Source organism: Nothobranchius furzeri, chromosome 19 (genome assembly GCF_043380555.1).
Source record: "Nothobranchius furzeri strain GRZ-AD chromosome 19, NfurGRZ-RIMD1, whole genome shotgun sequence".
NCBI classification, from domain to species: domain Eukaryota; kingdom Metazoa; phylum Chordata; class Actinopteri; order Cyprinodontiformes; family Nothobranchiidae; genus Nothobranchius; species Nothobranchius furzeri.
In genome coordinates this window covers 14,651,177-14,662,172 of record NC_091759.1, presented here as the reverse complement: position 1 = coordinate 14,662,172, position 10,996 = coordinate 14,651,177, and the positions used below count along the sequence as shown (strand labels likewise).

Genomic DNA, 10,996 nt, shown 5'->3' with positions numbered 1-10,996 from the left:
TGTGTAGATTCCCCTCTCCAACGCAGCTATTGTCCAAAGGCATCACATTACAACTCCACAGAGCGGCCATTGTCTCCGAACAAGGACCTTTCACACACTCGCTGCCAACACCAGCACTTATTGGAAAACCGTGCTGAGCAGCCGTGGCGGCCATCTTTTACAGGTGTGGAAATTTCCACGAGGATCCTTGGACCACAGGACACGCCTTGTCGAAGAATTCCAAAGGATGTGGGAATGGTAGTGACCTTTCCTGTGAAGATGCTGACGGGCATCAAAAGGGTGCAATCGGGTTTCTGATGACTCATGAGTTCTGTGTTGTCAAACCAACAAATCAGGTTTCAGATGTTGAAGGGATCCAGATTAAACAGAAAAGGTAGTCACAGAGGCATCCTGGCTGCATTCCTCACAGTTTACGTTTTGAGCTTGCGTGAGTTATTTTTCATGAGAATTACAAGTAAAATATTCCTGAATAAGTAAGAACATAAAACATCAACAATCTTCCACCAGAAGATGTTTAGATGAGGGTCAGAGAAGGCCACCAGAGTCACGTGTCTCTCCGCTTCCTCCTCATCCCACCGCTGGATGGAGCAGTAATCCCGCAGCAGCTGTTGCCCAATCGGGACAGCGGTGTGGGGAAATGGGCGGGGCTTCGCCGCGGCGCGTGCTCCCCCTGCCAGGCTTTATATTGTCCCCACTTGCATCCGTCTCGCGCTACTCTGATATAAACAAAGCGCAGATCCGAGCTTCTTCTGCAGTTGGCGCAGATCGTTTTTTTTAAAGGAGCAAAGAAAAGAAACGTTTTCGGGACTTTTTGGTGCAACTCGGGACAATCGTGACAACCCAACAGGTGGGGCTTATTGTTGTCATTTAAACAAATACGACTTCCATTTGTTCTGTTTGTAAAGGGAACTACTTGGCGCGTGCTTCTTATGCAGCCAAACTAACTAGTATGCGCACGTTACAATTTCTATGCGCTAAAATAAGAAAAAAACATTTTATCCGAAATAAAAGTGACCAAGTGGGGTATATTTAACTCCGTCAGGGCAGTGGCGTACATTTTATTGAGTATTTGTTTCTTTCTAAAATGCGTTTTTTTTTGCACAGGTGGTATATTTTTGCACACGTTTTGAGGAAAAAAACTATTTTATTAAAATCGTGCAACATTTTAAATAACATGTTCGGGAACTGCGCATCAACATCATTTTTGTAGCATACGGAGGTTCGCACGTGCCACAATGGGCACGCGCACACCCACCAAAGCAGTCGCTTTGGGATCTGAATTGAAAGGAATTAATTTTAAGGAAGGTAAAACATGCACGAGTGTTGGGATGTAGAGGAATTAGTGATCTCATTAGTTTTTATGACGTCATCATTTTATAGGTCCGACTTGTGTTTATTTGAACATTTAGCAATCTAAATGACTTTAATCCCAGGTTCTGTTATGTTTTTAACGTATTCATAAACAGCTTTGCTTGTTTTAAGTAATTAACCTGATTTATTGTGTTTTACTGAAAAACCCCACAGTTGCACAGATCTAAATATTTGTTTATTTCTCTAAAAATGTAGGTCTTTGGCAGCTTAAACCAGCAGCAAGCCTTCTGCTGCGGCCATGCTGATATTTCAGAACCAGGGATTTGACAGATTAAAGGGCACGTCCCCAAAGATTAAGGAAGCAATCATTGTTTCTGCAGCTGGAAGCTCGTGGACGCAAAAGAGGAAAGCCTCAAAGTCCAAATCTAATCCCCTCAGCTTCTTTTCCAGGTAGTCTGAGTAACCGTAACTTCTCAGGTGTTTCGTTGCAGTGGACATGGATTTTTTCATAAAACCACTTACCTTTGCTGTAAGGACACAACCTTTTCGGATCATCACAGACCTGGCCGGGTCCTCCCATGGTTTCCTGTTCACTCTTGCATAACGCAGTCTCACTTTTGCAGGATAAAACACTTCCAGTTAGTGTGTTTCCACTCCTTGCATGCTCAGATTGGGATTCTTCATGCAGGAACTGGTTTCACTTGTGGATAATACGCTACGTTTTCCCGTGATGCAACAAAAACTCGCAACAGCGTGGAAATACAACCCCTCAGAGAATAAAAGTGCACTTTTTATAATTGTGCTTTGCAGGAAAGAGTGGTTAGTTTAAATTGAATTTCTTTCAAATGAGCCTTCATCCAGGTGAAACAGCCCACACCAAAGCCAGCAGCTAAACAGTTGCTTTCTTCTTCCCCACATGGCTGTGGAATCTCAGCAGGGGTGCAGATCTCTTCCCCTCTTCCAACAAAGCTCCTGCAGTGCAGCGGCGGCCATCTTTTTCTTTTATTAGAAGAACTCTGCAGACAAATGGACCTGTTGTTTGATTCGTCTCTGGATCTAGCTGGGACTGGACTCATGGAGCGTGCGTGAACATGTGTGCTTTGGGGGCGTGTTCCGCAAGAGATTCGTGTTTTTTTTAAACGTAAACAAAAGTCCTGTTGCATCTTATCAGTCTCCTCGCAGCTCTGGGGCTTGATTAACTCTGCTTTTGCAGTTTTGCACCAGCAGACAAATGGGAGCGCGTTGTTGAAGGCTGGAAAAGACAAACATGGTTACAGAAAACAAGCTGAAAACACGCTGAATGTGCAGAGAATGAAAACAAGCTGGAATGCTGTGCTGGTAACCAGGGTGCTGCTTTCTTCCTGTTTGTGTCTTTGTGTTGGTCAGTCTTGTCCCCCACCCCCTCCAGCTATGGAGAACCCCTGGCCTCTCAGGAGTGGACAGATCAGTGGACAAAGCAACCTCTTCACTGGCTAATTTCATTTGTATGCAGAGTCACGGCCCGCCCCCGACACAACGTCCCTTTTTCTGTTTTCTTTCTCAGTCCATAATTTATTTGTAATTATGAAAATGATCCACCTCATCACTTCCTCTGTGTTCTTTTCTGTTGATAAGAATCTGTCAGAGGGGTCCGAGTCGTTGGATCACATTTCTTTGCCTTGCAGCTGCCTGAGGGTCTTACCTGTCGGGTTGTGTCCTAATATTCCTGCACCTGCTGGCTGCAATCCTTACGCTCTGAGTGGTTTTCTTTGTGTGGTTATGTCGGTTTTGTTGTTGCTCGGCTCTTATTTACCCCAGTTTCAAAATGATATTTAATTTTAGGAGGAAAGAAAACTTTATTTCTTTCCACAAAGTCACAACCTTGTGAATTCGGATTAAACCAAACCAACCTCTCTCTGACCTCCAGGCCCCGGCATGGATGACATCCAGGTTGTTGAGTCCAAACCCCTGATGGTGGACAAGGAGCTTCCGGTACGTTCCCGTCACGTCTTCTACTTGAGTCATTTTAGTTTAACCACCTAGTTAAAAGAAAAGTAGAACAACCTTTGGTTCTGATCTGAATCATCTGATGCCCTTTAAAATAAAAGCCCCCTCCAGAGATTTGGTCGATAATAAATTAAAGTCATCAAAATGTTGTTTTCTGTGTGAAATCGGACTTTCATGGTCCCAAATCAAAGCTGCGACCATCTTACATGAAAAAGCTAAAAATGTGAACAGTAGTCGTGTTTGTGAATGTGAGGCAGTCCTTTAGGATTGTAAGTCATGTGATTTCATTAGTTTTGATTGCTCTGCTTTCGACTTCAGGGCCTGAGAGAGGCGGTGCAGCAGCTCGTGGTCAAGGTAAGAGTTCACAACTCAGCAGAAATAGACCCAGCTGTGGATTTAACTAGAGGAAGAAAAAGTAGAAATTTACTCATTTTTGTGACACGCCCCTCTTTGTAGCACCACCTAGTGGCGGCTGGAGGTCATAACGCCCTGCTGCTGATTTCCTTTTCCGATAGGTCAGCTCATTTATCACGCTGATGATGACCTCTCATCTGCTGTGATTTCATTTAGACACAAACCTAATTACGGCTTGACTCATCGGGTCAGATGCAGGAAGTGATGATGTTCACATTGGACCTGGAAAAGAAACATCACACACACACGTGCACGCACGCGTGTCCTGTTGCTCAAATCATCAAAGAAATTTTTTTTATTCAGAAAAAAATAGATTTTTATTTAGGTGTTTCTGACATATCTTTTAAGATAAATATCTAGTTAAATGAAAACATCAACCTCATTCTGCTGTAAACGCGTCATAGTTGCCCTTTTAAACCTGCCTATTAATGATTTAAAAAGCTCAATAACAACCCATTAAGTCAACTATTTCAGAAATGGTTATTAATCATTTCTAAGGGTAGTTGTTTGTGTGTAACAAGCCTGAGCGTCCAAAGTGTACATTCAGTCTCTTTAAAACCATTTAGACCTCCCTCCTCTGGCTCCTGTGACCTGATTGGTTTCTTTACCGCCACAGGATCGTCTGCATGTTTACTTTTAACACGTCACAGGAAAGTTGCCACAGTTGTGTGTGATTTCCTCTGAAACCTGAAAGGATTTCCTCTTTTCACTCCTGTGCTAGCTAAATGTTGAGTCATGACATTCCTGACCTCCTACATTAAGAAAATCCCGCGTGGGCGACCTGATGACACAAAAAGCAGGAGATTCCTCCAAGTCGGAGTCCACTGACTTTGCACTAATTGTTTGGATCACTTAGAGAACCCAGTCTGGAGGTTAAGCTCTTGATAATGAGTGACTCTGGATTAGAGATGGGGACGATGTTGTGCGTTTGCACAAATACGGCCACACCGCTTTTACTTCTGCAAGTTTGTGAACGTGTCTTCCTGTTAGCACGCTAACGGGTTCGATTAAACACCCGCCTGTTTCCTGTCGGGTTAAATTCAAAACAGTTCATTTACATGGCGCTAAAAATCCCATCAGGAGTCGTCTCAACGCAGACGTTCCAGTTGAACTCATCAGGGCGTCGAGTTCTGCTCATTATTCAGATTGGTTAAAGAGAAACTTAAGGAAACTCGGCAGATTGCACCGAGTTACTGACTTGTTGTGTCAGAGATTTGACACCAACTCCCTTATTAAGCAATCGTGTAGCGACAGTGTCGAGGAGAACTCCCCCTTTTCTACCAAAAATAACACGATTCAGTCCATTGATGCTGTTAATGGAGAGTATTTATGTCGGTTGTCTCCAAAAATCAAACTTTAAAGGAGGCCTAATTTATTTATTTATTTATTTTTAAATTGGCCCTACTTGTGAGAAAGGTATTGCTGAACAATGGCTGCCATGCTGGCCTCGTGCAGCCTGTTCCTGTACCGGCCGTCAACAACAGTCGCTGCAGCAGCGGATCCCCCCCCCCCCCCCCCTCTGGCTGACATTGGCTGATCCAATTTAAGGATATGTTCATCTAGAATTAGCTTGTTTTGACCAGCCTGCAAGGCACCATGGGAGGCCGGGCAGCTTAGAAAGCAAGGGTATAAAACGCCGCTCTGAGCAGCGTTAGAAGCTTACTGGGATCTGTAGCTCAAGGAGCCCCTCCGACCACACTCTTTACCCTTTAGTTGAATTTGTGTCCCGCAAACATGGTTCTGGAGGATTCTGACATGGAAATGATCGTGGCTGAGATTGAAGTCAGCGTGAGTACACGGCAGGATTTCTGTAGAATGGGAGCTCTGTGGAGCGTGTTGGGATCTTTACTGCTTGGAGAACCAGCTTTTGTCGCTAAGTGGGAAGAATAAATTGGAGCGAGTAGAACAATTGGTGTGTTTTCTTCCAGGAGCATGATGTGGAGACTCCCCATGGAAGAATCCGCTGCACGATGAAGGGCGTTCCCAAAGGGGACAGGCCGGTGATCCTCACCTTCCATGACATCGGACTGAACCGTGAGCCCCGTTCCTCACTCGGATTCATCCGGGGGAAACCTCTGCCTCCTAAACCCTTTCTGGTTTTGTTTTCCCAGACAAGACGTGCTGGGACACGCTCTTCAACCACGAGGACATGTCCGAGATCATGCAGCACTTTGCTGTGTGTCATGTCGACGCCCCGGGGCAGCACGAAGGCGCCAACACCTTTTCCACTGGGTGAGCCACACTCCTACACACACACACAGTGTTTGATGTGTGTCAGCCAGTCTGAGACCTTTGACTCCACAGGAACTCTGCCGATGGATTTAAGGCAACCTAATTTGACAAATTAGTCCACGGGACAGGTGTTTATCTGGCCTAATCTCTCTGACGCTGACACTTTGCCCCCTGTTATCGCTACTATAGCACAAACTGAAACCGGAGTTGTGATCTGGTGATTAGACGGTGTATTTGTTTTTTAGATACGAGTACCCTTCCATGGACCAGCTGGCTGAGACTCTCCCTCTGGTTCTGAAGCATTTTGGGTAAATTGAGCTGCAGTTGTCACTCCAGCACTTCTCTGGCTCATCCGAGGGGTTTTCTAACCCGTTGTTCTAACAGTACCCATGAATGTATGTGCACCGCAGGCTGAAGAGTGTCATTGCTATGGGCATCGGCGCCGGGGCCTACATCCTGACCCGATTTGCGGTACGTTTCACACCTTGCACGTTACAATTCAAGTTGTAATTAATCTCGGATTAACAAAGCAGAGTTCCTGCTGCCGGTTTGGCAATACTGTTGCCTGCTGAGCTGTAAAAGCCCGAGGAATGTTCATGGTTACAGAGCTCAGCAGGAAGTCGCACTTTGTTGACTGAAGGTTGACGGTCTACCTCCATCCTGCAGCCTCTGAAGGGAAAAATGTTTCTTTATGTTTTCAGTTGGACTATCCAAACATGGTGGAGGGTCTGATGCTCATCAACATCAACCCATGTGCTCAGGGCTGGATGGACTGGGCCGCTCACAAGGTAACAACCTAACAAAACGCCCCCATGACTCATCAAAGGATGACTTATAAACGGATTTGTCACCAAATGTTGCGACCTTTAGATCAGCGGCTGGACCCACGCCATGCCGGACATGCTCATCACCCACCTCTTCGGAAAGGTACCGTGTTTTTAGTTCAGCAAATATTTACGGGGCTGAAAATGGAAAACATGGCTTGACGTTCTGGTTTTTGCCGCAGGAGGAGATTAACCACAACCATGATCTGATCGCCACGTACCGCCACCACATCCTCAATGACATGAACCAGTTTAACCTGCATCTCTTCGTCAAGGCCTATGAAAGGTAGGAACATGTCAAATAATCACACTATTTGTTTTTTTAACTATTTGGTGATAGATTAAGTTCTCTACAGCCGAAGAGATCTGGAGATCGAGAGGCCCGTCCCTGGAGTCAACGTCAGAACCCTCAAGTAAGTCCAAGCAGCTTTTGTGTTCAGTAAAGAAAATAAAACCTTTTATGATGCATGGTTTTTGTTTAGGTGTCCTTCTCTCCTGGTGGTTGGTGACAGTTCTCCTGCTGTGGACGCCGTGGTGAGTTCATGTGGTGCTTTGATGCTAACGACTCCACTTCTCACTGTCGTTAGCGTAGCTAAGTAGCGGGACGTGCTTTCCGTCCACCTCAGCCTCCATTAAAGCGGAGGAGATATGCACGTTAGCATACCGGCCAAGGCAACATTTACACATGACTCAGGACAAAAGTGGCTCTGAGAACAAAGATCAGGTGACTGAGATTAGATTTAATCTGCTGGAGTCAAGATTTGTGTTGCTGCTGAACCCACCCCTCCCCTCCACCTAGCCTGGGGCACCCCCAGTAAACGTTCATAGGGGGCAGTGAAAACTTTGGGGTGGCACTCCAAATGGATCCCTGGGGTTACTCTGCCTGTAGTTGTGTTCAGATTGGTCCAGGCATCTACCACATTTACCTCCAAGTTCAGAAGAAAGACAATTTAAAAAAAGAACAAATATTGATTCAAACTAATATTTGTTTTAATTTCAAAATGTTTCATTTGTAGCTATTAACAAACAATTCACAAGGACGATTGGGATTTGTACTTTTTTTTTTTTGTTGAGCCACAGTGACGTACTTATTTTTATTTTTATTATTATTTTGTTTAACATTTATGTCGGTTAGAGCAGATGAAAGTGGAGATGATTAGTTATTGGGGGTTGGAGTTTTTTTTTCCTCCCCTGTGTGTGTGTGCGTGTGTGTGTGTGTGTGTGTGGGGGGGGGGGGGGGGGGGGCAATTTCCAGAGGTGGCCATGGCCTCCCTTGGTCACGACTTTGGGGGCACCACTGCAACCAGCTAGTTTCTGTGAACATTTAAGTTTTTTTTCTACATTAGCTTAGCGTCTGATTGCTAACAATTCCTGTTTTGCAGGTGGAGTGCAACACCAAGCTGGACCCAACGAAAACCACCCTGCTAAAGGTGAGAGCCCCCCCCCCCCCACACACACACACACTGTGGTTTAGATCATTACAGCGTGATAAAAGTGCTTCAGCTGATAAGTTTCCAATAGGTCAGCATTTTCTTTGTGACACATTAACTAGCATGTCCACACACACACACACACCACACACACACACACACACACACACACACTGGATGTGCAGTTTGTGGCACCTGACCTACTTGTGTTCGTGTTTTTACTGCCCCAAACTAAAACCCTAACCTTTTGTGTTCTTCCCTCCCTTCTCCAGATGGCTGATTGTGGCGGCATGCCCCAGGTGGACCAGGTGTGTATGTCTTCTGTGGGACACACGGCTGCAGTGTGCAGATATTCAGGGTGGACGTGTAAGAAGGTGGCACTTAAGAGCATTAGCAGGAAGCAGACCGCAGTTGTGGGGTTGTAATCTGAACGACGCCTGCTCGTAGCAGCTGTCATATCTCCTTAGCTGCTAGGAGGAGCTTCGTGTAAAGCAAAGTGATTATGGATGACCGCAGACCCGATTATCTAACATCGTTGTTCTCTCTGCAGCCGGGAAAACTGACAGAGGCTTTCAAGTACTTCATCCAGGGCATGGGATACAGTAAGTATTTAGGATTTTCAAGGTTTGGTTGCTTCTGAAAGCATGTCTACCACCTTGTGGTGATATAAGGAAATACTTCTCCCTCAAATCACCATGTGGTCAGCAAGTTGATGCAAAATTAGGTTTTTCTTTTCTGGTGCATCACAAACCTTTTATATTTTCTAAACACAATATGTAGAAGTCTAAAAAATATTTGCTTAAATCTATTTTTTCTCAAGTTTTTAAGCTACTTTGGGTGACTTGAAGTAATTTCCTCTCCCCTTAGTGCCTGCTGCCAGTATGACCCGCCTGGCCCGCTCCCGCACCGCCTCCGGCTCCAGCGTCGCCTCCGACGGTAATCGCTCGCGCTCCCACACCACCGAGGGAAACCGCTCGCGCTCCCATACCAATGAAGGCAGCCGCGGCCGCAGCCACACCGACGGCACGGCCAACAACAACGTGGACCAGTCCGTGCCCAAGTCCACCGAAGTATCCTGCTAAACCAGCCGCCGCTGAAACCTCTCATGGTCCCTTTATTTTGTGCTGCGCTGCCTCCTCACGCACACACACACACACACACACACACACACACACGCACACGCACACGCACACACACACACACACGGACTTTTCCATGCAGCCAATGTGCCCAAATCCAAACATTCATCCGGAGGTTAAGGGTCAGGGAGTCAGACTGGTGTGGAGGCAACGCAATATTCGGGACATCAGAGCAGAGAAGAAGCAGCTGTGGTTGATGTACTCCAGCTTGTAAACTCTTGTGAATTTAAAACAAAGTTAACTTCTCAGCATTCATCGATTGTTTTTAATCCATTTTCCACCGCAGACCTGACGGTAAATGGCGTGTGTTCTCGCTGTAATCATTTATTCTGATTTACTGTGTCTGAAGTCACGTTGGTGCGTAGGAGCAGAGTTCCAGATGTTGGGAGAGAAGGAGGCACTTGGATGGATACATAAAAAAGGGCTTTTTTTGCCTAATTTTCTGATTAATATCATAAATTAAGGGACAAACTTCAATTATATTCTGTAAATATGCAAATTCTTGCTTGTGTCCATTATGTTTAAGGTGTTGGGATTATTTTTTTATTTTATTTTCCCTCCGAAGAATGTAATGAACTTTTATATCACTTTCATGTTCCATCCAACCCAAACTGAGTTTGGGTGGAACATCTTTCAGAACGTGTAATTTTCCATCTCGTGCTTCATTTGCTTCAGTTTTCCCCTCTTTTACTTTGTTTCGGAGTGATTTCTATGCAATCGAGCACAATAGATCAAATGAAAGTGCCATGGCAGTGTCCGCTCTCACCGTGAGATGCTCTTTCTGCGGTTGTGGCTTTGTGGTTGAGTGACATGTTAACTTGAATTTAGCCATAGAACCTAACCCGATACCTTCTCCTGTACTTTAATTGCACTATGGCTACATATTCCTGCACAGAGGACATAAACACAGCTTTGTAATGATGCGCATACCATCTACTGCTGTAGAAAAGCATTAAAATGACATAACAGTTTGTATTTATTAAAAAATGACAATAAACACCTTGTAACAGATTCCCTTTTTGTGTCATTTTCTGCATCTTTTAAAGGTGCAATAAGTAAGAATTTTATAGTGACATAATCACAAAATAGTTTAATGTTTGGCAGTGTACGTGTAGATGGGTCTTTGTGAAAGCGGATACCCCCCCCCCCCCACCCATATAGGGGAAATGTAAGTCTGCACCACCTCTTTAAAATCCGGTGCATTGTGAAGCACATTCAAAGGCATGCTGAGCCTGTAGGTGGCAGTAGTCCCAAATCTTCTGCATTTTTCCAGAAAAACCTTCCTTGGACATGGAATAACTAGGTGCTTTCTGTCCTCAACTTCGTCCTTGGCCCGTGTCGCTATGTCTTCAATATAGAGCAGTAATGGAGCTTGTAGAGACGAGTGGGTGTAAACACAGGTCACAAATGTGACCCGCGACGTGAAACTCTGGTTATTTACACCCACAAGCAAATGACCGAAGACAATTTGCAAATCTCCACTTTGGTCTTGAGTTTTTGAAAGAATCGTTTTTGGTGGCGTACATCTTTACTTTCATGTGGACGACAGGCCAAACCGTAGAAAAATATTCGTATTGTGGAACACCTGACTGGTTGCCAGTGGTTTCCTTTTGAAAATTTTGCAAAGGGATGTAGTCATTGCCTTCATTCTTCCTGGTTC

General features: G+C 45.0%; 1 protein-coding gene across 2 annotated transcripts; it reads left to right on the top strand.

Annotated features, from left to right (window-relative positions):
• Positions 1-686: 686 nt before the first annotated feature.
• ndrg1a (N-myc downstream regulated 1a) lies at positions 687-10,347 on the top strand. Of its 2 annotated transcripts, XM_015973300.3 has the most exons (16): positions 687-847; positions 3,218-3,282; positions 3,616-3,651; positions 5,640-5,745; positions 5,823-5,943; positions 6,189-6,251; positions 6,354-6,414; positions 6,645-6,731; positions 6,814-6,870; positions 6,950-7,053; positions 7,124-7,180; positions 7,250-7,301; positions 8,150-8,197; positions 8,470-8,505; positions 8,748-8,799; positions 9,065-10,347. In XM_015973300.3, the coding sequence occupies exons 2-16, from the start codon at positions 3,226-3,228 to the stop codon at positions 9,277-9,279; spliced, it is 1,152 nt and encodes a 383-aa protein (XP_015828786.1). In that variant the 5' UTR covers positions 687-847; positions 3,218-3,225; the 3' UTR covers positions 9,280-10,347. The 2 variants fall into 2 exon arrangements, with proteins under 2 accessions (XP_015828786.1, XP_015828787.1); XM_015973301.2 differs by lacking the exons at positions 687-847; positions 3,218-3,282; positions 3,616-3,651 and adding an exon at positions 5,301-5,499.
• Positions 10,348-10,996: the final 649 nt, after the last annotated feature.

Coding starts and splice junctions, on each gene's coding strand:
- ndrg1a (XM_015973300.3), top strand. CDS start 3,226: ATGGATGACATCCAGGTTGTTGAGTCCAAACCCCTGATGGTGGACAAG. Junction 5,746..5,822: donor CCATGACATCGGACTGAACC/GTGAGCCCCGTT, acceptor TTGTTTTCCCAG/ACAAGACGTGCTGGGACACG. Junction 8,506..8,747: donor GCATGCCCCAGGTGGACCAG/GTGTGTATGTCT, acceptor TTCTCTCTGCAG/CCGGGAAAACTGACAGAGGC.